Raw genomic sequence first — 26865 nt, forward strand, 5'->3', positions numbered from 1 at the left:
TGTAGACACTTATTATTTACTAAATCAAATCAACATCTTCCAGGATCAACATACTATTTTTTCAGTTTTTACCAGGTAGAAAAAGACTTTAAAAATCGGTATCTACCCAAAAGAAAGGAAACCAAACTACCAAACGAATGCATGCATATGTATGTTCACAGCTGCACAATTTACCATTGCCAAACTATGGAAACAGTCAAGATGTCCATCAACAGATGAATGGATTATAAATCTATGGGATATGTACACAATGGAGTTTTACTCAGCCATAAAGAAAAACAATTACATCATTTACAGGGAAATAGAAGGAACTGGAAGACATTATGCTAAGTGAAATCAGTCAGTCACAAAAAAATAAGATGTTTTCCCTAATCTGTGAAAGTTAGGGAGAAATGAATAACAGGAGGAACTCTAGATGAGGAAGGAGATTCTATAGAGGAGCAAATAAGGCGACCTAACTGCGGAGATAGAAGGGGGGAAGAGGGAAACTCTCTAAAGCACATGATGTACTTAAACAAACATATCAAAGTCAATCACTAAGCCAAGCATGGGTAAGAGGAATGAGGAGGGAATGGGGTGGAATCAGGTAAGGGCTAATTGGGTGATGTGTGCATGTATGTCTCCACAAGTCTTTTATCCCATTAAGATGTAGGACTATACTGAACCATTAAAAAAAAGAAAAAAGTGCATTCTTTTTATGGGAAGAGATATATTACCAGAGAAAGGCTACTTGAAAAAAGTACTTTTTTCAACAACTATTATTTAACCAACAATTTTACTAGAAAATAAGGAAAAAATTGTATTTTTAAATTTGATATCTAATAAGAACTAAAGAAAAGCAAAGAAAGTAATACATTTTTATATCTGCAAAGCTGTCAGGATTATCTCACATGTAAAAAGAATATTCTTTAGTAAAAAACATAAATAACACAATATTTACTATCTAATTAAATAAATGAACTTACCAAACTTCAAGGGACATTTCCAGAATCATTTCAGTGACCTAAAAAAACAGTAATCATTTTAGGTCATAAAATGGATGTGTTTTATATAAAGCAAATGAAGTCAAGATAAATTTTTAGTGCCAGATTATCTTTAATCTAAGGGCAAAAAAAAGCAAAGAGTAAAAGTATACAGTTCTTTGAAGACCCTAAACTATATATGCTTTGTGTGTGTGTGTGTGGTACTGGGGTTCCTAGAAGCCCTTCTACCTCCGGGCTACCCTCCCAGACCTACCCAGACCTATTTTATACTTTTTATTTTTGTAAACTGGGTCTCTTAAGCCAGCGCGGCTGGCTTCGAACCTGCGCGATCCTCCTGTCTCTGCCTCCCAAGCACGGGGATTACAAGCGTGCGCCACCACGCCCGGCTATATATGCTTTTCAATAAATAATGTTTTACTTTTTTTGGTAAGTCTCCTTAATAAGTCATTTACCAAGCAAAAGAATTGCCTCTGATGAGCTGTTTGCCTTCCTCGCTAAAAATATAATAGTTCATTTTCATGATTACTATTCACAAAACATTTAAAAATGCATGAGATAAAACTACGAGATATACTAAGATGCTCTGTCTATGATTTAGGAGCTTCCTTAGACCACAAGAGCCATAATGACCAAGAAATTAAAGCATGCCTAAGTGAAAGTCATTTTTGTGACCGGTTTAGCTGTAGGAAGCTGGAATTGGATCACTCATCCATGGAACGCAGAAGGATCAGGGCTCAGTCAACTAGAGTTCCCTTGAAAAAGCACAGGCTTTTATTTTTTCAATACTGTTTGAGCCAACAAAACATGAGAATCACATCCTGCCAATAAGGCAGGTTTTGCTTAAAGAAAAAGAACAAAAGAAATATGAAACAAGGTCATTCAGAGATAGTTCTGTTGTACTGAAAGTCATCATCAGTACTATCCCTGGCATTCCTGTCAATGTTACTTGGAAATGCTATGAGAACCAAACGAGAAAATGCTTTGAAAACTGCTGCACAATTTCTCCGTTATTTAATTTTAGGGTTTTGTTTGTTTGTTTGTTTATTGGTTGGCTGGTTGGTTGGTTGGTTCTAGAGACTAAACTCAGGGACATTTTACCTCTGAGTTACACCCATAGCTCTTTTGATTTTTTTTTATGTTGAAACAGGGTCTTCCTATACTGCTGAGGCTGGCCTTGAACCTTTACTCTTCCTGTCTCAGCCCCCCAAATACTGAGCTTATAGAGGTACACCACCATGCCCAGCACAATTTTCAGATCATGCAATTACTCTTATGATATCAGTTACCATAAGAATATAGATTGACTGACTCGTTCTATAATTTCAACTAGAACAGATCAAGGACACGTCTCTTTAGATGCAAAGAGGGTGTTTTCAGAATCATCATAAAATGCTACAAATTATTAAATTTTTTTTATTCTTTTGGGTTTAAATGGTGGGGAAAAAAACAACACAATATAAGGGGTTTTCCAAAAGGTTAAAACCAATATTGATGATTCTTGGTACTGAGTTTTATGAGTAAGCATAAAATATTGAAATTATCTGTACAAAAATTTGCTTCACCCACTATGCTACAAGCTCCATCCTGAATAATTTTCTATTACTTGTTCATTGCAAAGTATTTGGCATTCAACAGACAACCAATGAATATTTGTTGGGTCACCGTGCATGTGTGTTCAAGAAGAAGCATATCAGGCAATCTTGTCTTGCCAAAATAAATAAATAAATAAATAAAATAAAAAGTTCATCACTAGTAGAGACAAAATCATGATGAGATGGACCCAAACACAGTTCCTCAATGGAATTCCACAAATCCGTATTCATTAAAGCAAATGTAGAAATTACTTCCAAATTAAAAAAAAATTAAGAATCCAACAACAAATGGAATTATGCATGCCCAGATAAATGGTAGCTCATTAAGACAGAAGAATGATTAGTTGCAAAATAATTGCAATTGGCATCTAGTGTATCAATGCCATCACTGCTCAGACCACAGCCCAGTATGTTATGTCTCATTCTTCATTTCAAAATCAACCACAGTCTTTCCCAAAGAGGGCTTGTAAAACATTTTATGTTGAATGAGGTTAGTGTGTGTATTTGGTAAGAAAAGCAAGACGTGGGCAAAACATATTCTGTTTGTTTTTAAGAAATACATGAAAGCTGTCTTTTAAATGAGACTAGAGTTCTCGTTTTTATCTCTAAAGGGCAAAACCACTACAAGTAACTGGAAATGAACAATATTACAACTCAATACAGAGTTCTTTAACAAACGGAAAGTTCCAAAGCTGTAATAGGCTTCCTATGCCAACACGCCACCTCGAGATAGAAGGTATTCAAGAAAAAGTTGACATCCAACTGGCAGGTCCCTAAGCAACTTACATATTCAAATATTCAGTGCTTGAATGTATCCAATACTTACTTGGCCTGACAATTTCATAAACAAAAGTAAAATCAGCCACATTGTTTTGGTTTGGATCTGGAATGTCTCCAATGAGCATGTGTAGGGCGTTTAGTCCACAACTGGTGGCACTAATGGGAGGTGACGAAAACTGTAGGAGATGGAGCCTAATTAGGGGAGGAAGACCACTTAGGGCATGTCCTTGTCCTCCTACCTTGTTCCCAAGCCCCCTCCTTCTTTCTTTTGTTCTTCTTCCTTCCTCCACCTGCACCTCCTTCTCCTCCTCCTTCTCTTCCTCTCTCTCTCTCTCTCTCTCTCTCTCTCTCTCTCTCTCTCTCTGTCTCTCTCTCTCTCCCTCCCTCCCTCCCTCCCTCCTTTTCTTCCTCCTTCCCTCCCTCCCTCTCATTTCCTGGCTACTATGAGATAAGTAGCTTTGTTCCACAACAACCTACTGCCATGATATACTACCTCACCCACAATCCCAGAAAAAAAAATAAGAAACCAGACAAGGATGGGCTAAAACCTCTGAAACTATAAGAATAATCTCCCCTCCTTTAAGTTGATTTCCTCAGGTATTATGTCACAGTAATGAAAAGCTGATTAATATATGTTCTGTGTTTATTAGCATATTTGGTTCTCATAAGAATGCCCCTTCTATATTCACCAGCAACACTTTTGGGCTAAGACATTCATGATTCTAGAGAGACTGGCAAGACCTTTAATAAAGGCAGGGTGAGAAAAGAAAAGACTCAGGATTTTCCTGTCATTCTGAACATTCTATGAATGTGTTGCCCTGATTGCTGTCATATGGATTGGGTCCCTCACTTCCTCCTGGTGCCCAAACATATCACAGTCAGGAGATGTCTAAGTCTTCATTGTTGACAGCCTCAATCGCTCCACACCTTTCACCTGGAACATGTCATTCATATAAAATATCCACAAAAATATGTACTTCTTGTGAGTCATTAAACAAATTACTGTAAACTTCTCAGACACCGTACCATGAAACCCTGCATTACAGGCTTCTGTACTGCTTGTGCTATCATGACAATAAAAAGGGGGGGGGGTGACCAGATCTTCCAGGTTCTTCCCAAGCCCATAATACTTAGCAAGAATTAGAAGTATTAGAAGAATCCTAATTCTCCCAGAAATTATAAATGTAAAAAGTAGGCTGTACCCAATGTGTGTGGGGGGGGGGGTGGGGGGGGGCTAGGGATTAAACCCAGGAGCATTCTATCTCTAAACTAAAGCCTTGGCCCTTTATTTATTCATTTATTTTTATTTTTTGGTTTAAAGTAGGGTCTCACTGGATTGCTGATAATGTCACTACATTATTGAGATTACACTTGAACCAGTGATCCTCCTGTTTCAGCCTCCCAAGTACTAGGAGTACAGGCATACACCACCATTGTCTGGCATAATTGTAAAATTTAATGATTCATTCTATTAAATAGTTTTTCAAATATATTCTTTTTTGCAATATTTGCAATGCTTTCTTTCAATAAAACATTATTTTGAATTCTGATCCCTTGAGCAAATTTACTTTCTTTGTTTTAAGTAGAAACAGTGAGGAACTAGTCACCATGTTAACTCAGTAATTGCTTACATCTTTCAACAACATTACATAACATTTTCTGCTATATCTGCATTTACCTAACCTGTACAAGATAATAAACTTCTTTGAAAGTAAGGGTCTTTGACCGAGTGTGGTGGTGTATGCTTATAATCCCAGCATTTGGGAGGCTGAGACAGGAGGATCACGATTCATGGACAGCCTCAGCTATTTAGTGAGACCCTTTGCAACTCAGTCAGACTGTTTCAAAATAAAGAATAAAAAATAGTGCTGGGGGTGTAGCTCGGAGGTAGAATGCCTTTGGTTTCCATTTCCAGTACTACAAAAAAAAAAAAAAAAAGAAAGAAAAGAAAAAAGAAAGTAAGGGTCCCTTTTTAAGATTTATGTTTCCATATACTGTAACACCATTCTATAAAAAGGAAACAAAATGTGAATCAGACAGAAAGGGTAATTCAAAGTAAAGAATGGAAATTACAAGCCTGCCAATATAAACTAAAGCACATTTAAATCAATTTTTTATGTTTAACATTGAATGAGACAGTGATACAATCTTTTTGAGTAAGTATATAAAATTTTTTCATATGACAAAATTAACATATGCTACTAGGAATCATCTCATCTGTTGCTCAAGAATACTTAGGATAATTGTGTCCCAAATCAACCCAAACAGTCATAAGATTTGAAAGATAGTCCAGGTGTGGTGGGATACACCTGTAATCCCAGTACTTGGGAGATTAGGACAGGAGGACTAGAGCCTCAGAAATTTAATCAGGCTCTCAGCAACCTAATGAGACTCTGTTTCAAAATAAAAAACAAAATAGGGCTGGAGGTATCTATCTCAGAAATAGAATGCCCTGGGTTTAATCACCAGAAACACACACACAGACACACACACACACACACACACACACACACACACACACACTTGAAAGATAAAAGTATACTTCTTCCTCTGTAGCCATGTTCCATTCTATTAGTTTCATCCTTACTCTTGGTAGTGATCTCTCCTTCCTTACTTTAATTTCTTTTTCCTTCTGTGGACAGCAGTGGAAATAACAAAGAGCTGTGGAATCTTTAGCTGCCATACCATAAACTATCAGCCTAGAGCACCTTTATATTATCTCTTTTTCTGCAAATGGGAAGCCTTCAATCTCTTCAGCTTTTCTCTTTTAAGCTTTTACCTGTGTTTCTCCTGTCTGTGCACTTCCCAGGCTCTCAGAACATCACATAAGTACATTCATTTACCCTCATCCACAAATTATTTAAGTGCCTGTGGCTGGGTATATGTCTGGATATATTCTAGTCCAATAGGACTTTCGATCCCACAAAGGGTCCCTACAGATTCAAGAGCATTTTAAAATACCCTGTAACTTAAAAATTACAGGTTAGCCTAGGGTGGTGACACAAGCTTTTAATCCCAGCATTCGGGAGGCTGAGACGAGAATCTGGGTTCACAGACAGCCTCAGCTACTTAGTGAGGCCCTTTGCAACTCAGTGAGAACCTGTTTCAAAATAAAGAATAAAAAATAGGGCTGAGGGTGTAGCTTGGAGGTAGAATTCCCCTGGATTCCATCCCTAGTACCGCAGAAACAAAAAACAAGAGTTACAGGTTGTAGAAATATATGAAAATACTTGAGTTTCCCCTTGCTAGTAACCCAAAATAAAAATGCATCCTCTCATAAAACTAGAAATTGTTTGGCCTACATTTGAACTCTACCTGAATCTTATGACCTTAACCAATGATCTCTCAAATTCCTCATGAAGTTATGTCTTTAGATTATTATGGGGTTGTGTATCAATACACACATAAACTGAAAATATAGTAGGTCAAAATATATTAAATAACTGGGTGTGGTAGAACACATCTGTAATACCAGCATTAGGAAGCTGAGACAGGATGGTCACATGTTCAAGGCAAGTCTCAGCAACTTAGCAAGTTTTCTCAGCATCTTAGTAAGACCCTGTTTCAAAATGAAAAACAGGGCTAGGTGTATAGCTCAGGGGCAGAATGCCTCTGGGTTCAACCTCCCCAAAGTACTAAGTATACCTAACCTAACCCCAATACCAAAGCTAGCAAGACAAGAAACTGTACAATGTTATTGTATCCCTGGTGATCCTGTGGCTAAAAATGGGCTGCAGCAACTGAGCTGTATCATGACAGAGTATCACCCTGCCTGTCGCTAACCTAAGAAAAGATCAGAATCTAAAACTTAAAGTATGATTTCTACTAAATGCATATCACTCTCCCAACATGGTAAAGTTGGAAAATCCAAATCTGAATCATCGTAGGGAATATTTATAATACTTGTTTTCCCTCCAAACTCAACCTTGACTCTTTAACCCACCTAAATTGTAGTCTTTAGCCAGGTGTGAACACACCTGCAATCCCAATACTTGGGAGGCTGACACAGGTAGATCACAGGTTCAAAGCCAGTCTCAGCAACTTAGTGAGGAGAGTGTATCAGCAACTTCACAAGACCCTGTTTCTAAATAAAAAATAAAATAGGGCTGGGAGTGTATTGTTGGAGGTAGAATGCTCCTGGGTTCCCATTCCTAACACCACACACACACACACACACACACACACACACACACACTCACACACACATAAATGTAACCTTTGTCTTTACACATCAATACAAATTTCCCCAAAGAAATCATCCTGATGTGAATTAACATTCTGAATTCATCACCCAAATTTCCATTTTATTTTTTTGTAGTTAATGGAGATTGAACCCAGAGGCATTCTACTTCTGAGGGATACCTCCAGCGCCCTTTTTTTTTTTTTCTTTTTCAGTACTGGGGATCTAACCTAAGGGCATTCTACCTCTGACCTACACCCCCACCCCTGTCCTTTATTCTTTATTTTAAAACAGGGTCTCACTAAATTGCGAAGGCCCTTATTAAGCAGCTGGGGCTGGCCGAGTACCTGCCATCCTTACATCTTAGCTTCTCAAGTACTGGGATTATAAGCGTGCACCACCATGCCTGGCTCCATTTGTGTGTGTGTGTGTGTGTGTGTGTGTGTGTGTGTGTGTGTGTGTGTTTTAAGCCTCTCCATTTTCTCTTCCACAGACAGAGCTCATTCATTTCCAAGTCACAATCATGACTAAGCAACAATTAAAGAAAGCTACTGGCCAAAATTAGACAGATGGCACAGAAGCCATGGAACCTGGCTATTTTTATGCAAAAGTACCAGCTTCTAAATAAAGATGGCAAAATGAAAACACAATGCAAACCTAGAGTCTCAGTGTGCTGGCCCAAACAAACATTTCACCCAGAGAAAGGAGGACACGTAATCCTTCTGTCTGACTTCAGAACCTTAGTGTTCTCGTGGTTCTTTTGAAGTAGGCTACTTTGTTTATGCAAAACACACTCAGGTCTGAAGATTCCATATTTTCCCACTTTAAAATGGGCTGGTATGACTTAAGGCATATTCCGTAAGTTCATGAATGAATGGCTAAAGCATCCCTAGCTATCTTTAAGCAAATGATTGCTAAGTTCATAGGTACTGTAAATCTAAATAACATGCTCATTTTGGTCAGTAAGTTCAAACAAAAAAAGGAAGTTGAATATTCAGTTAGCTGGGCATGGTGGCCAATGCCTCTAATCCCAGTACTTGGGAGGCTGAGATAGGAGGGTTCAGGTTCCAGGACAGCCTCAGCAATATAGGGAAACTCTCAATAACTTAGCAAGACCCTATTTATTTCAAAACAAACAAAAAAATCGGTGGTACTAGGGATGGAACCCAGGGGCATTCTACCTCCAAACTATGCCCCCAGCCCTATTTTTTTAGTCTTTAAAGGGCTGGGCACATAGCTCAGAGGTAAAATGGCCATGGGTTAAATCCTCTGTACCAGAAAAAATTTCAATTAAATAAATTTCACCAAGTACATGATACATGGTTTAGTAAGACCTGGTCCATTATAATTATAATGAGAACACCTAATATTTATTCAGTAATTTCTGGGACGAGTACTGTGTCAATATTTTTCATTTATTAACCTATTTAACCATAACCACAATCCTAGGAAGTGGGTACTATATGGAACCCTCCCTGTTTTTCAGATGAAGATGTATGACCAAGAGCAAGAATAAGTCATGCCGAACAGCACGTAGCATGTAGCTACGAAGCAACAGACTCTTCTGGGAGCCCTCAGATTCTCACCCCAGGGTGGGTAGCAGATAGCTATCTGCGAAGCTTCTCTCAGATGACAACTAGGAAGCAACCTAAACTCTGACTCCAACAATCTTGATTTTACAAATGCCAGCTGGGAAACAAAATCTGTGGACTCAGCCCGAAGACTGACTTTCTCCTCAAAAAACAACCAGAGTGTGCAATGAGGCTGATGGCGGGCATGGTGGCATGCACTGAGAGAAGCTCATAGAAACCTGGCGAGAACTTGCTTCAAAATGAAAAAGTAAAATAAAAAATCAAAAGGGCTGAAGGTGTAGCTCAGAGGTAGAATGATTCTGGTTTGAATTCCCAGTACTATTTTTGAAAGCAAAATAATAATAATAATAATAATAATAATAATAATAATAATATTTTTAATATAATGAAGTAAAAAGTCACAGCTTAAGGAAGATTTGGAGCCACTGTAAATTTCCGCTATCCAGTTTCAGCCCATTCTCACTATCACAAGGCAGCCCTCTGATTCACCTCTTACCGATACCTTTGCACGGTTGGTACACTATCCTCCCCCAAGTTGCCCTTTGAGTCCCTAGGCTAACCCACAGAAGAGTCCCCATGCTAACCACTTTCCATGGAAGCAGCTCCTCTAAGCTCTGTCCAACTTCTGGCTGTCGGTATCAACACAGACCTCTGTGTATCGTTACCTACTAGCTTTTTAGCTTGCTAATGCTTCTGAGGAAAAAGCCGAAACCACCTTGTTTGTTCTCGGTTCCTCATTACCTGGTCACAAACCTTCCATGACTCACTGCTATCAAAAAGATAACATCCAAAATTTCTACATCTCTCATGTAAGCTAGGGGTTACGATCAGCCCATACCTGTTCTTCCTTCACGAATGAATGCTCTTCTCCATCATACCTGTCTAGACACCATTTCCTGAGCATGCTCAGCTCTTTCCAGTCCATAATTTCCATCAAGCTGTTCTGATGGGAACTGCCTTCTACCCCTCTAGTGACTCACCCCCAAAATACCCTTTTTCTTCCCAAGAACAAGCTTGAGTCGTTGATGTCTACTGTAACCCACTCTGGCCTGCACCCCCCATGCCTTTCTAATTTCATCTCCAACCATACCACCCCTTCTCTCACTGTTCCTCAGAAGGCCAGGCAACTTGGGCTTCAGCACTGTATTAGTCAGGTTTCCATTGATATAACAAAACACCTGAAGCTGGTTATATTACAAAGAAAGAGACTTATTAAGCTCACACTTGTGGAGACTGAAAGTCCAAAATCCAACATCCTCATCAATTCAGCCTCCTCTGAAGGTCTCTTAGAAGACAGCATCACAATAGGGGAAACGCATTCCAGGAGAGGTCATAAGACAGAAAACAAGAGAGCAGAAAGGAAGGGCCAATTTTGTTCTTATATAACAATTTGCTGTCTTGAGAGCAGCCAACTCACTGGCAAGACCAGTACCCATCCCTTTCAAGGGCAACATCCCAATGACTTAACTACCTCCCAGGAGGACCCACCTCTTAAAGGGTTCTCCCACCCCCAGCACCACCACACTGAGGACCAAGCTTCCAACACAAGCACTTTGGAGGACAGACTCACACCTTAGCTGGGACCTTTGTGTGTGGAGTACCTTCTGCCTTCAGCATCAGAGATGCTTTGGTCAGCCAGAGGTTTGGAATTGCACCCGTGACCCCCTTCACACACACGCACACCCCTCATTCTCTCTCCAGGCTTTACTCAGCACTTGTCAGTATCGGAATCTAACAAAAAATGCTTTTACTTCTTGAACTTATTTTTCATGTTTTACTAAGCACAATTACGGTTCTATGAGGATGGGAATTCTTATTCATTAGTGTTCTTCTTAATAGGCAAGGCCTAAAAAGTATCTGCCAAATACTGGGTGCTTGATAATTATTTGTGAAACTAATACATTAATGAGTGGAGGATTTCTCATAACTTTACCAGATTTACTGCCTGTGCTATCCGTTCAGCACTTAAATTAGCAAACCTACATTGTGACTGCTACTTAATAGTATGCTGATGTGCCTAAGAGCAAAGTGCTTATGACTACAGATGCATGCAAAAATGTCAGATGGGTGGATGAACAAATAGATGGAGAAATGCAAAGCAAGACAATACAGGAATGTGTCCATTGTAGGATGAAAGTGCAAGTTATATTGCTACTCACTGCAAAAATCCTTCAACATTTTATGTTTAAAATTTCTCATAATAAAAATTGGAAAAGTTAGTGTTTTAGGGAGGCCTCCTCTGACTATATGAACTTTATTTGCTCAGCAAATTTTCCCTATTATATCACTGTATTGAATTTTTTTTTTTGTAGTATATATCACTAGCTGGTGTCCTGGAGGTATTCTTTTGTTTACTGTTGTCTCTTTATCCTCCTTAGTAGCATCCAAGCTCTCCAGAGTTACAATATCATCTAAAATGTCCTCTGTTATTGTCTCATCACTTAGAATATAATTAATGTTTAATAACTTCTTAAGTAAGGAAATCAAAGAATAGATGCCTCCTGGTACTGCTTATTACGTTATCAGTTTACGTATGAATATTTTCTCAACAAATTGTTAGACTCAAAAACTAAACTTTTTTTTGCTACTTTCTTGGTATTTAGCAGAGCCAAATGTGCTAACACACACCTGGAATTTCAGTATTTGGGAGGCTGAGATGGAAAGATCACAGATTTGCTGCCAGCCCAGCAAATTATTGAGACCCTCAGAAACCTAGTAAGACTCCGTTTTAAAATAAAAAGTAAAAGAGAGCTGATGTGTAGCTTTGCAGTAGAATGCCCCTGGATTCAGTTCCCAGTACCACAAAAAACCTATATCCATATAGAGATACTTAACATATCTTTGGACTACAGTGACAGTTTATATACCTCTCATATTAATAAACAACTCAATCTATTCACAAGTCAGTACTGAAACTGTGTTAAGACTATGCAAATAAAGTGTTTTTGTTTTTGCATTATTATCATTTAGTTTCCATATCTGTAAACTAGAAAGAACTAAAAGCTTTTTGTTGAAGGTAACCAAATGAAAATTAGATATTACTTTTGGATCACCAAATTTGATAAATTAGAATCTTAGAATTAGTTAAATCTTAATTTGAAAAATTAAGAAAACGTTAAATCTTCATTTTAAAAGAGAAAGAAAACAAGACTCTGAGAGAAAAACAAATGGCAACTCAAATATCTGGAGAAATATTAGTAATAAAGACAAAATAAGAAGCCAATCTCCAAATTCCCACTTTCTACCTCCAGGGGAAGAGCAGCAGGCCCCTGGGAACTGGCCCATCTCCATCTGGAGGCTCCTGTGAACTCTCCAGCTGTCTCCTGGCCACGGAAATCACTCTGTGTTGACTCAGTGTTAACTTGCAGATGGCAAAATATTTTGCCAATAATGTCTTGCCTGGAAACACTGTTTTCTCTTCTTCAAAGCCAAGTGTTCTTTTCACTCTATTGGCTTGCCATAACCACTTCCACGGCTGAAGTCTCTGCTTTCCCGATACCCCCAATACACTGGTTCTCTCTCGCCCCTTCTGTGAATGCTAGAGAAAGACTGCTCACCTGGGACAAGTGTGATTTGGAGAAAAGAGGCTGGGTGGCTGGCATAGGGCACTCCCATATTGTCTGGGGAAGAAATCAGGGACTCCCCACTGGGCCAACACACACTGGCCCAGATGACCACCAATGCCCATCCCAGCACATCTACTCAAAGGACTGTCATTCAGATACACAGTGAGGGAACTTCTTTATGATGCTGGGGATCATAAGAAGGAGCATTCTACTACTGAGCTAAACTGTCAACACTTTTTAAAAATGTTTTATTTTCAAAGAGAGTCTAAATTAATTACCACGCACTAGCCCCAAACCCACAATCTTCCCCTCTCAGCCTTCCAAGTCATGGGATTATAGGCATGTGCCACCATGCCCAGCTGCAAAGGACTCTTCAAGAACAGAGGAAAACTCTTTGGCCAACTATTTTCTCAGGCACGCTATTAAAAATTGTGTAGGCTGCTTTAAATTCAGGAATGAAGAATGTCTTTTGGAGAGCCCAGGGGGTTGTAGACTTAATCATAGAAAATGACAGGACAGGAAATTCATTTTTCCCTACAATGTCTTCTCTGACACCAGTTTTCGTATCATGGAAAAAAGTGAAGGAAAGAAAGGTTTTTTTTGGAAAGGCTAATCCATGCATATGAAGCCCTCAACAGATGTTTCCTGAAAACCTGTCCCAATATGACGTAGTAAGTAGGCTCTGCAAGTTTTATCCTTTGACCCCCTCTACACTCTTTCCCAGTACTCACCAAAATATTCCTGCCTAGGTGTTTAACTTGCCATGCCCCATCCTGCTTTCTTCTTTCAAAACTCCAAGCCACTGCAATTTCTTCCTAGAATGCTCACAGTTACTTCTTTACCTGCCACAACTCTATTTTTCTCAAGGTGTTACAACAAAAGAAGAAATCATGTATATGGTGCTGAATGTGTACCAGATACTGTTTTGAGCAGGGTATGTGTGTATGCTTATAGTAGGGTATGCAGTATTCATATATTTTCAGTGTTATCACAGATTAATACCTGTGTCAGTCTACATTTCATCATTGTGATAGAATACCTGAGAAAAACAACTTAGAGGAGAAAAGAGGTTTTAGTCCTAGGTCATTGTTTTAGTCCTAGGGCTCTATTGTTTTGGGCCTAATGAGAGGCAGAACATCCTGGTAGAAGGGTCTGGTGTAAGAAAGCTGTTCACTTGTAATAAACCATGAAGCAGAGAAAGTGAGAGGCTGGGACAATACAGTCCCCAAAGGCACTCCTCTGAGGAGTCACCCCTCCCACCTCCTTCAGATTCCACCACTTTCAGATTATACACTGAACTACGAAACCTCAGTGGATTAATCCACTGAAGTGGTCAGAGCCCTCACAATCCCACGGCTTCCGCAAATCACCAACGCTGAGTATCGCTGTACCAGGGACCAGGCCTCCAACACAGGAGGCCTGAGAGACATTCCACATTCAAACCGTAGGAATGCCTCGGGTGTATTTAGTAAAATACCTCAACCAAATGTGTGTGTGTCTGTGTGTGTGGTATTTGTTATTTATACATTTTATACATGTGTTATATATATTTGTTTTAAGTATATGTTATATATAACTTATCTATATTATATTATACTATATATTTGTTATCTATGTGTATTTACATATATTTGTTATATTTATATATCATAAATAATTTTATATATTCATTTCTATCATATACATTTTACATGTAGTTGTTATATATAATATATATTTATGTTATATTTATGTTATATTTTATGTATCTCCATATATATATATATATATATATATATATATATATATATATATATCTCAGAATAATAAAAGATTAGAACAGGAATTAAAAGGGAAAATGACATTATTTTATAAAAGCAAAAATGGTCTATAAATAAATAAATGTAATTTGCAACTGTTAGAGCCAGCTTTCTAACATAAATAGTTTTTGTTTGTTTGACATATGTCTGAAAAAATAATCCTGCTACTTACTTGGTTGAAGATAAAAGGAATTTCTTTTTTCTCTCCCACTTTCATAGATGATACAGGAAATGTCGCTGTCCCTAGAGTTTCATCCATGACATAGTTAGCATCCATTAAAGTGATCTAGGGAGTAAAAGGTAGAACAACGTAAGTATAAAGTTTCCCAGGGGTCTTTGAAAACCATATATAAAAACCCTACTACACAATTTTTAAAAAGAAAGTTCTCAAATGATATCAAACAATCCCTTAAGGTCCTCAAATGTGTGTGCGTGTGTTGTGTGTGTGTATGTGTGTATGTATTGTATGTGTGTGTGTGTACATGTGTGTGTGCGTGTATGTGTTGATAACTGAACCCAAGACCTCACCCATGCAAGGCAAGCACTGTGCTGCTGTGTTACCCCACACAGCATACAGCATTACCCAGAAGGCCATTTAACCTGTAACAACACTTTTATTTTTATTTATTTATTTATTTATTTATTTATTTTTGTCTTGGTACTACAGCCCCACCTCTTTCTATTTTTTTTTCTGGTACTGGAGATGGAGTTTAGGAGCATTTAACCTTCAAGTTACACCCCCAACTCTACTTTTTATATATTCATTTCTATCATATACATCTTACATGTAGTTGTTATATATAATATATATTTATATATATAAATTTATACATATATTTATTTTTAAAATATATATTTATATATATTTTATATATTTATTTATATATCTAAATTTATATATAAATATATAAATATATATTTATATATTATATATAACAACTCTACTTTTTATTCTTTATTTTGAAACAGGTTCTCACTGAGTTGCAAAGGGCCTCTCTAAGTAGCTGAGGCTGGTCACAAATCCAGATACTCCTGTCTCAGCCTCCAAAATGCTGGGATTAAGAGCGTGCACTACCACGCCCGGTTCTGATTTTTGTTTTGAAACAGTTTCTCTATAGTTGCTGAAGCTATCGTTTGACTTACTATCTTTCTATCTTCACTGCCCAAGTACTAGGATTATGGGTGTGCCCACTGCATCTGGCTTTATCTTTTCCTTTTGAATATTACATTTGCTAATAAAAGGATAATTTTTTACATATTTCTTATTGACCCATTCGATCATCATGTTACCAAAAATGGAACTTCATTCCCTATTTTGAAGTATGAGAATGAAATCAATGTAGAAAATCAATACAGCTACTTTGTAGAAAAAAATATAGCTGATTTTATTTTATCATCAAAGCAAAAAAAAAATAGTTTCATTCCTTGGTACAAGGAGAATCCTATCACAGAAAATACATTTTCTATTGAGAATGTGAGAAGTCTCCCGAGCCCCACGTAAGGTCCAGAGTTTCCCACTGGAGGCTCTTAGGGCTGGATGGGCAGGATTCAGAGGCAGGCTGCTTGCCCCTGGATTGAGTCCAGTCGCTTAACCCCAGAGAGAGAAGACATCGGGGGACAAACTCCGGCATCTCTCTCCCCGTGGACGGAGACCACCACGCAGCCCCCAGGGGATTCACTTACCTCCAAAATATTTTCCTGATTAGGATCCAAAATAAACTCAAAGGACTCATTCCACACAGGGTTTATGTCGTTATTGAAATGTCTTGTTCTCTTCCTGCTGTCAGGAGTTGTAGAGATGAAAAGTTCCACGTAGGGATCCGGAGTGTCAACTATAGGTAATAAAAATACAGAGAAGTAAAAAAAAAAAATGTGATTTATTCTTTCGTGTGTGTGTGTGTATGTGTGTGTGTGTGTGTGTGTGTGTGTTTACTGGGGATTTTAGTCAGGGATGTTCTACCTCTGAGCTCTATCCCCAACCCTGATTTCATTTTTTCTTTTGAAGCAGGTCTCACTAAATCGTGGAGGCTGATCTTGAATCTGCAGTCTTCCTCCTGTCTCAACCTCCCAAGTACGGAGATTATAGGTGTGTGCCACCATGCCTGGCCTAACTTGTTTTTATTAATATAAGTTGTTCAGTTATTTTCATTGTACCTGCAATCCTGGAATGAAATTGTATTCATATCTAATAGGAAAGCATCAGAGCTAGGCTGTTTTTTTTTTTTAATTATCTTCCTGCCCTTCGTGACAGGCCTGTGACATGATTTATGGAGGTGATTTCAGAATTCCTCCACCCACCTGAGGGCATGCTCCCTGCAGCTGGCATCTTGTCCAGCTACTATGGGACACAGGATAGCATCCTCACTTAGGTAACCAGGGCACAACTTCACAAGACTGTGATGGTGACAAGATCAGATATTCAAAGTCGTGCTCTCTGCCAATATTCGAAACATCATCCTGGTTGCTTCATTTACCAAACCAACCACAAAGTCAGCCTGAGGTCAATGTTGTTGACTATTTATAGGGCTGCCTTGGATGGCGGTACCCATTAAACACTGAACAACCCTCTGAGGTGGCTTTCATGTTACTAGTCGGCATGAATTTATTATGGCAACATTCAACTCGATAGATGGAAGGAAGGCATCTCTAGGAAATGCGAGCTTTTTCTTTTTCACATAAAAGCCACTTGAGCTAGGACATCCTTTTGATTAATTAATTATTTATTCATTTATTTATTATTATTTTTGTGATACTAGGGATTCAGCCCAGGGATGTTCTACCTCCGAGCTATACTTCCAGTTCTACATTTTTCTTCTTTATTTTGAAACACTAAGTTTTAAAATTCTAAGTTGCAGAGGGCCTCACTAAGTAGCTGAGGCTGGCGGCAAGCCTGGGATCCTCCTGTCTTAGCCTCCCAAGTGTGCGCCACCACCTGGGACTATGTACGTCCTTTTAAATAGAAAGAAATTATTGTAATAGAAAGAAATTATTGTAATAGAAAGAATAGAAAGAAATTTTGTAAGCCGGGCATGGTGATGCACACCTGTAATCCCAGTACTTAGAAAGCTGAGACAGGAGGGTTGCGGGTTCAATGTCAGCCTCGGCAACTTAGTGAGACCCTGTTTCAAAATTTTTAAATAGTAATCAAATAAAGTAAGGTTGAGGGTATACCTCAGAGGTAGAATACCTCAGAGTTCAATCCCCTGTACCACAATAAAAAAAAGAAACAATTGTAAATAAAGAAAATATTTAAACTTCCCCCAGCTTAACAATAAAATGAGTAGCCCCAACAGCATAAATATCGATCTCTCCTTCTACCATTCCACTGAACCCTTTGCTATGCTATACCATCTCACACCCTCTTACTTTATGGATGATATTATACACATATGGATCACATCTTTCCATCTATGGTCAGAACCTAGCAATGACCACAACTATCATAATAGTTACATTTTCCTAACTTAAGACTCTTTTAACAGGCCCTTTCCCATGTGGCCATCAGAATCACTAAGCACAGGAGTCAGCAACTAAGGGGTGACCGTTGGAGCTGCGCGAGGCGCTCTACACACGTCAGTCTCGTTTGAATCCCACGACATCCCTGTGAGGATGCACTGTATTTCAGTGGTGAGGTAACAGGAGCCATGAGGTGTTGTGCAAGACACCACGCAGAGTAAATGCCCGGGGCGAGATGGGCCACCTGACTGCAGCATCCAAGATCCTGAGGACAATCTGCCCTGAGAGATGAGGAGAAATCATGAGGTGGGGACTGCCGGGAGATGAGCAGCTGGGCTGAGGGCTGTGGAGGGCAGGAGAGGGGAGAGAGCGCAAGAGGAGACAGGGAAGGGAGAGACGGAGAGAATGGTGGGAAAGGCACCTACAAAAACACAAACGTTGACAGACAACGAATGCATAAAACTGAGAGATCGTTTGGGATCTATTAGTTTTCAAAGTAAACTTTTTTCAAACATACCTTGTCTGGCTGTGGCTGCCAAGTAATAAAATTGATGTCCTACTCTTAATTTTTAAACACGGCTCATAGTTTTACATGTTCATCGTATATTTTCTTTGCGCTTCATTTTTAAATGAAAATAGGGAGATCCACAAATGAAATATCAACATTTGGAATTGTATTTACTTATTTATTTATTTACTTACTTACTTATTCTGGGGATTGAACCCAGGGACATTCTATCTCTGAGCTACAACCCTAGACCATTTTTAATTTTTTGGTTTTAGGAATAGGGTCTCACTAGGTCACTGAGAGTCTCACTATATTGTTCAAGGTTGGCCTTAAACCTGTGATCCTCCTGTTTCAGCCTCCCAAGAACTGGGATTACAGGCGTAATCTACCACGCCCATCTTAGAATCGTCTTTTATTTAACTTGCCAGTCTGAGGCTCCTGCGTATTTGCTCAACATAGCAGGCCTTCATAGCTAGGGTACAATACAAATACTGAGGGTTCTTGTAAAATAGAAAGCCCTGACCCTCTTCCCCAAGAGCCACAGTCAACAGATATGTAGAGGAACTAAGGTCTTTGTTTTAAAACAGTGTAGCCGACCCTCCTATGGGTCATCTACTGGTCACACATTCAATATTCCCTTTTAGAGAAATAGGCAGTTACTAAAATTTCTAACCCAGTACTTACATTAATGAACAGAACCATGAAAGACAAACTATAAAATAAAAAGACTGGCCAGTCATGATGGCAAAATCCTGTAATTCCAGTACCTGGGAGGCTGAGATGGAAGGCTTGCAGTTTTGAGACCAAGCTCAACAACTCAGTCAGACTCTCAGCAATTGACAAGACCTTCTTTCCAAATAAAAATTACAATAGGACTGGGGGTGTAGCTCGGAGGCAGAATGTCCCTGGGTTTAATACCCAGTACCAAAGCAAGCAAGCAAACACACAATAAAGTCTGATCAGGAAGGATATTAAGGCAAATTAAGGACCAGCTACGAGGTGACTGCTACATCCCCAACCAGGAGGGCCGGCCACTGCTTGTCCACAACCAAGTTTCGTCCGCATCTCCAGTGCGCAGGTCTGCAAACCCAAACTACATGTGAATGAGCTCAGGTAACAGAATGCGACAAAGAAAAACATTCTTTTTCCTTTGTAAGTAGAAGTAAATATATGATTTCAAGAAGAATAGTCAAGTAACGCTTCAAATGAAATGTAAACAATAATGAGGATGCTGATGTCGTCTCGATCATCGCATACAACTAATTCTCATAGGGCCAACGCTCTTAATGGGTTTCCCAGAAATATTAGGGGAAAAAAGCCAAGAGAAACCAATCAAGGACACAGAAACTTCATGGGAAGGGGACGTATGGAGATGGAAAACACTATTCATTCTTCAACAAATATTTAAGTGCTCTATAGATGCCAGGAACTGCCCATCCGAAGACAGTTTTTGACTTTGATAAGGAGCCAAGCCCTAAGCTGAGGATCGGACCTGAGAGTGAGTCAACTGTAAGCAGCCTAACTTTAAAAGCCATGCCAATGGCAGACAAGCAGATACAGTGCACCAGTGACTCGTGGCTCAGTCACCAGACTATTACGGGCGAACTGGGTCAAAGCGTAGGTGGGGGAATGGCCCTTGCAGAGTGGATCTCAATTTGAATCTCTGAGAGGAGATTTTTTTCAGCTCACATAAGGAAGAGGAAACAGAAAAGTAAATTTCCTTGGAAGGACCCAGGGAGCACAAGGAAGAAGCAAAGCCAGGTGACAGGTGTCCATCCAAGGTGGCCGCCTCCTCGGCCATGCCAGACGCTCTCCACTCATCCCCAACTTTAACAAGGTCTCCCGTCACAGAAGGATAAAGGAAATCCCACAAAGAGAAGCTGCCTGCAGCGTGTGTGTCTGTCAAAAATATAAACGAGCTTAAAAAAAAAAACGCAATGCAGTTTATTTATTTTTTATTCATTTTGTGGTGCCGGGATTGAACCTAGGGGTATTTCACCTCCCAGCTACACCCCCAGCCCAATTTTTTATTCTTTATTTTTAAATAGAGTCTCAGTAAGTTATGGAAGGCCTCACTAAATTGCTGAGGCTGGCCTCGAACCCCGATCCTCCTGTCTCAGCCTCTCAAGTACTGGGATTAAAAGCATGCGCCACCTCACCTGGCTTGCAATGCAGCTTTATAGCATCATTTTATATATATATATATTTTGTGTGTGTGTGGTACCTGGAAGCCCTTCTACCTGCGGGATACACTCCCACGGGCTACACTCCCAGACCTATTTTTTAGCTATTTTTTATGTGGAAACAGGGTCTCTTAAGCCAGCAAGCCTGGCTCCAAACCAGCGCGATCCTCCTGTCTCCGTAGTACTTATAGTTTATTTTTACTCTTCCTTTTTTATTTATGTATGTAAATATGTATGTATATATGTATATATGTATGTATGTATGTATGTATGGTGATACTGGGGACTGAACCCAGGGGCATTTTATCTCTCTGCTCTATACTCAGCTCTAGTTTATGTTTTATTTTGAAATAGAGTCTCAGCTGGGCGTGGTGGCGCATGCTTGTAATCTCAGCATTTGGGAGGCTAAGACCAGAGGATCACGGTTCGCCGACAGCCTCAGCTACTTAGTGAGGCCCTCCTCAACTTAGTGAGACCCTGTTTCAAATTAAATAATTAAAAACAGGGCAGGGGGTATAGCTCAGAGGTCAAATACCCCTGGGTTCCATCCCCAGACCTGCAAAAAAAAAAAAAAAAAAAAAAAAAACAAAAGAAGAAAAGAAAAGAAAAAAAATAGAGTTTCCCTGAGTTGTTGAGGCTGGCCTCAAACCTGAGATCCTCTCATCTCAGCCTTCCAAGTACCGGGACAACAGTGTGCCACCATGTCAGGCTTAATGTTTACTTTCTAAAAAGGCAATATGCTAAAACTGTTGCCACAAGTGGCAGGGTTTTTTTTTGTTTGTTTTTGTTTTTTGTTTGTTTGTTTTTGGGGGGGATTTTTTGGTGGTACTGGGGGTGGAACCCAGAGGCTTTCTACCTCCGGGCTATACTCCCAGACCTTTTTTTAAATATTTTACTTGGAAACAGGGTCTCACTAAGTTGCTGAGAGCCTCACTAAGTAGCTGAGGCTGGCTTCGAACCCGTGCAATCCTCCTGTCTCAGCCTCCCAAGCACGGGGATTACAAGCGTGCGCCACCATGCCCGGCTAGGTGGCAGTTTTTGAAGCTTCTCCTGAGCAAGAGACTTTGGAATGAGGATGTCAAAAGATGCTAGCTAGTAGAAAAGCACTCTGCGCTGCAAACTTGAATATGCAACCGCTCTTGGCGCCAATTCTTGCAAGCTAAGAAACATCTGTATCTGCAGTTAGACCCTACAAGACGAGAAGAAGTGTTAAGAGGCTACTTTAAAAATCAACAATGGTCATCAGCTACCCGAGCTCACTGTCTTTGTATAACTATTGCCATCGCTGGCATGCTCGCAAGCAGAATGGAAAGCTCTGGGAAGGGAAAGCAGTCCATTACACAGCAAAAACGTGGAGACGCTGCAGAGATGTGCCAAGAAATGTATTTTTTTAAAGGACAGATGTTAGTATATAAGTGAGATTAGCCAGTCTCCAAAAGCAAATAGTTGGATGTCTTCTCTCATGCGTGGGACACAGAGAGACACTGGGTAATAAAAGACCTCGGATAATGGAGCAAAGACTCCAAAGAAGTGATGGATAGGGTTTAAGGGAGGGGGGAAAGGAGACACGATGAAGAGAGCAGCTTAAATAGTGCTCTGTGCACCTGTGACATTATCAGTACCAATCTCAGTGATAGACAAGGACGGGAACAAGGAGGGACGGAGGGAGGATCCAGAGGAAAATGCTCCAAGCGTTGGGTGCATGGACATCCTATCACTCTGTGCCTTATTAGGAATACAGTTACAATGCACAAATAAAAGTATATTTTTAAAAAGTTAAATGTAAGAAATTTTTTTCTCCCTCCCATTTGCTCCATGGCTTCATGAATTTTAGCACCTATAAGGTAATTGTATGTTGAGTCACTCGCTGAACCTCGCCTTGATTAGTTCCCGTGAAATGGGGGGCAAAGCAAAGATGTAACGTGCGGGCAGAAACTCTCTTCCGTCTCCACCTTTTATAAACATCTTGACAAACAAAAATGCTGGGGGTGTGGGCTGCAGGTCTTTTCTGTTCCCATATTTCTGGTGCATGTAGTTTCATGCACCAGAAATAGCTCTGGAATCCCATGGTTGTAAAATTTCCTCATAAAGTCCTGTAATTTAAGGAGCTCCTGCTTGAAGTAATGACAGGTCCATCTGTCATTTCAGTTACTAGAGTAACGCGCTTCATGATTCATGCTGGAAATGAATGGAAACTTCTAAAATCCCAGTTCTTTATTTTTTGGGAGGGAAGGATGGTACTTCCAAGCTACACCAACCCTTTTTAATTTTGTTTTGAAATAAGGTCTTGTTATGTATATACGTGAGATTACTGGTGTCAAGCTCAATACCATGTACAGGGAAGGGAGGAGCCAGGAGAGAGCTCTCCAAGTACTGTGTGCATCACTGTCCCTACCATCCTGACCTCCATTAGGATGTGAGACTATAATGCACCAATAAAAGTGTATGTGTGTGTGTGTGTGTGTGTGTGTGTGTGTGTGTGTGCACATGTGTGTGTGTGTATGAGAACAGGGTCTTCCTATGTTGTTGAAAGTCTCATTATATTGCTAAAGCTGCCAGGCATCTGCAATCCTCCCGTTTCAGCCTCTCAAATACTGGGATTACAGGTGTGCACCAACATTCCCCAGCACAGGCCCCTACTCATTTTCACTTCATGAATAAAAACTTAAACTCCTTGCCTGAAATAAAAATGACCAGTAATCTGCTATAACTCTCGTGATAAATAGCTAAAAATGGGGAGAAAAAAATCACTGAAAGAGAAGCCTATCCTCCCCCCACAATTTCAGAGGCAAAATGTCACCGTTCTGAACAGGATGGGCTGGTGGTGGGAGCTTAAAACAGGAGTCAGTCATTTGACTTGCTTTCCCAGGACCCCCGAGAGTGCTTGGGAAGAAATTCAGACTGGAGGTTGAGGATGCAGCTCAGTGGTAAACCACTTGTCTAGCACAGACAAGGTCCTAGATTTGATCTCCAGCACACACACACACACACACACACACACACACACACACACACACACACAGGACCCCTTATATCTACAGTTTCTTCAACATGAGCTTGGAAATTGCATTTTCTACAACTTGAACAGGTGGCTCCTATGATGCACACTGTTATAAAACAAGGGCTTAAGGCAAGAGCAATAGTATAAAACACTCAAGGAAACATTTTGGCATGAAGAAGGTAACAGAGTCCTTGCCCTTCTGTCAGGAGCAATTCTGCCTATAGATTTGATTAAGCATGATCTGTTAATCTCCTCTGGTTCTCTCTAGCCATTAAACACATTTTTTAGGTGACTACGTGAAAACAAATCCAAAAATAAATCCAACGCGCCCGTGTTGATTTGCAATCTGTTCCAGGTGATGGACGGTCAGGGACTGGCATTCAAACGCGATGTTTCAATCACCATCAAAGTAGAAATGCCACAGTAAAACCAAAAGCCCAGGCCCTTGAAACATTTAGGATTCCGTGGTAATGGCAATTAAACACAGAGGATTTACAGCATCTTTTTGCTGTCGCTTTTTATTTTTTTATTTCTTTTTGTTTGTTTGTCTTTATGTGTGTGGTACTGGAGATTGAACCCAGGGGCATTCTAACTCCCAGCTACACCCCCAGCCCTATTTTATTTTGAAACCGGATCTTGCTAAGTTGTTGAGGACCTCACTAAGTAGCTGAGGCTGGCCTCAGAGCTCCTCTATCCAATCTGCCTTCAAGTTGTAGCTTTTGCATCTCTAAAATGCCTAGCATACCTGACTGCTGAGTCCACTCCAACTATCACTGTGCCAGTTCAGCTATGTACCACCTCTGCCCAAGACTATCAACATAGTCTTGCAATTGCTTATTTCTAAACTTTCTCCAAGATGCTACCGCTGTTCTCTCTGAAGCCCATTGTCACCTTCACCGTCTATGACTTTAAGCCTAAACATGATGAGGAAAACCTTAAAGTGCCAGACAAGGCAGTGCACACCTATGATCCCAGTACTTGAGTAGGCAGAGACAGGAGAATCACAGGTTCAAGGCCAGCCTCAGCAACTTAACAAGACTCTAAGCAACCTTGTAAGACCCTGTTTCAAAAACAAAATAATAAAAAGGGCTGAGGTTGTAGCTTGGAAGTAGGATGCCCCTGGGTTCAATCCCCAATGCCACAGGAGAAAACGGGGGAAGAAACACTTAAAAGCACCCTTGCCATCAAAGTCCCAGTTGGCCTTCTTGCAAGAGGGCCTCCTCTACTCCACCAGGCACTGGCATATAAACCTTACAATGAATGCTTAGGCCAAGAAGCATCCTTGGAATCCACACATTTCGAACCCTCCACACAAGCAGATGGACGGCAGAAATGTTCATTCTGCCAGAACAGTGAAGTCTCACTTGTGAACATCTTTATGTTTTCTTTTGACCTCGATAGCCAAAAGTTAAATTTGAGTCATTGCTCTTGCAAGTATTCCAAGATAAGAGTACAAAGAACACATAGTTAAGGGAGAAGGAGAAGGAGATGTTCTCTTCGTTCCACCCTTATCTAGTTCGTTCTTTCCCCAGCCAACTAGTTGGTTGTTATGTTTTCCTACTGGATAAAGCTGGCAACTGCAAATTAGGCTCAACAGAGGCTTCATCTATACACAGCTACATAAAATAAAAATAATTCCACATAGAGCGTCCGCTTGCTCATTACACCCTACTAGTCCCATCAAAGAAATGAAGGAACAGAGATCAGGGGTATTTAAGGAGTCCAATGAAACCAAACAAAAACAGAATTTTTATTTTCGCGGTACTGGGGATGAAACCCAGAGGCATTCTGCCTCCGAGCTATACCTTCAGCCCTATTTCTTATTCTTTATTTTGAAACAGGGTCTCACTGAGTTGCAGAGGGCCTCACTTAGTAGCTGAGGCTGTCCACAAACCACTATCCTCCTGTCTCCGTCTCCCAAATGCTAGGATTACAAGTGTGCGCCCCCACGCCCGGCTTTTAATCTGTATTTAACGAAATAAAAAAAGATCTCTGAATCTCAGCTCATCTCCCTTGATTGTTGCTCCCAGAATAGGCTGAAGGCCAGAGGACTTGTTCACAGGTAGCAGCACCTGCTCGCTCCTAAATGGGCTCAACATTGGAACTCTATGGCTAGAGATAAGGAATCACAATCCCTCAAGTTGGCTAAAAGCTCAGAATCTAAAACAGAAGGTTAAACGTAGATCTGAAATGTTTGTTGTTGCCTGTACTGCCATTTTATTTAAATTTCTATAATATCTTTTTGGAAGGAAACAAAACTATCTTGGTAATCAGTATCTATGTTTGGAATGTATTACAGATACATTCCAAAATATCAAGAAATATGTCTTGAAATATGTTTAGGGTAGACAAAAAAAGGTAATTTTCTCGAAGTTCTTATGTAGTATTATAAAACATATTGATTTCTTTATACTGTTCATTTTGGCTATATGAATTTCAATATACATGAATTCTCCACTGTAGACAAGAGTAATTCTTCTGTTGACATTTGGGGCTGGATACTTTTTAACTCCAAAATGCTATCCCTAGCTTCTAGTTGTTAGATGTCATTAAGAACCCCCAATTTAACAAACATAAGTTCTCTAGGTATTGTCCAATGTGTTGAGAGGGACAAAACTCTTCCCTGCCTTAGAATCACTGTGCTAAAGCAAAACATAGTCCTTTTCACTTTACCTTTCCTAACAAGCATAAACCATAATAAAAAAAAATAACAACATCCTTAAATGATATATACTGGGCATATGATATCAACCCCATATTAAAAAACTTTTCTTCTTGTTTCTTTCTAGTTTAAATGTCCTCACATCCATCCCACATATTAAACTTCCATTTAAGTTATAAAGTCTATCTCAATCTCCATTCAAGCTATAGAGCTTTTTCTGAAGCTCACTGCCAAGATGTTCCCAAAGGGTTACTGAAGCCCAGTTTGTCTTCCCAGCTGAAGCATCAACTAATCAACGGGAAAGCTGTTGGAAAAGTAAAAAAACAATGTGAGACAACCTTGAGCTGTAATCCCAGACACAACAGCTGTCCATTTCTGTACTGTGCGCTCCTGGCTTTAACCAAATTATTGGTCTGTAAAGTTAAGCTAGAGATAGCGCATATTTCATAGTGTCACTGAAATTGAATACATGAAGTATAAAGTCCCAAGAACTCTGCCTAATATTTTGGCCTATGACTTAGCACATAGATTGTACACAACCTGTCATAATTGCCTTTGATCCT

The 26865-nt window shown here is 39.7% G+C and overlaps 1 protein-coding gene across 2 annotated transcripts in view; it reads right to left on the reverse strand.

Moving 5' to 3' along the window:
• Positions 1 to 26865, reverse strand: part of PLA2G4A (phospholipase A2 group IVA) — a gene marked incomplete at both ends in the record, with an annotated part of 124795 nt that overhangs the window by 72725 nt on the left and 25205 nt on the right. The window contains 3 exons of one of the 2 annotated variants that reach the window (XM_080699609.1): positions 966 to 1003; positions 14665 to 14778; positions 16176 to 16324. In XM_080699609.1, the coding sequence (XP_080555735.1) occupies positions 966 to 1003; positions 14665 to 14778; positions 16176 to 16324 (301 nt within the window). The remainder of the gene's footprint in view (positions 1 to 965; positions 1004 to 14664; positions 14779 to 16175; positions 16325 to 26865) is intronic. The other variant, XM_080699610.1, reaches the window with a different exon arrangement.

The sequence above is a fragment of the Muscardinus avellanarius genome (genome assembly GCF_963383645.1).
Source record: "Muscardinus avellanarius genome assembly, chromosome: 7".
Lineage (NCBI taxonomy): Eukaryota > Metazoa > Chordata > Mammalia > Rodentia > Gliridae > Muscardinus > Muscardinus avellanarius.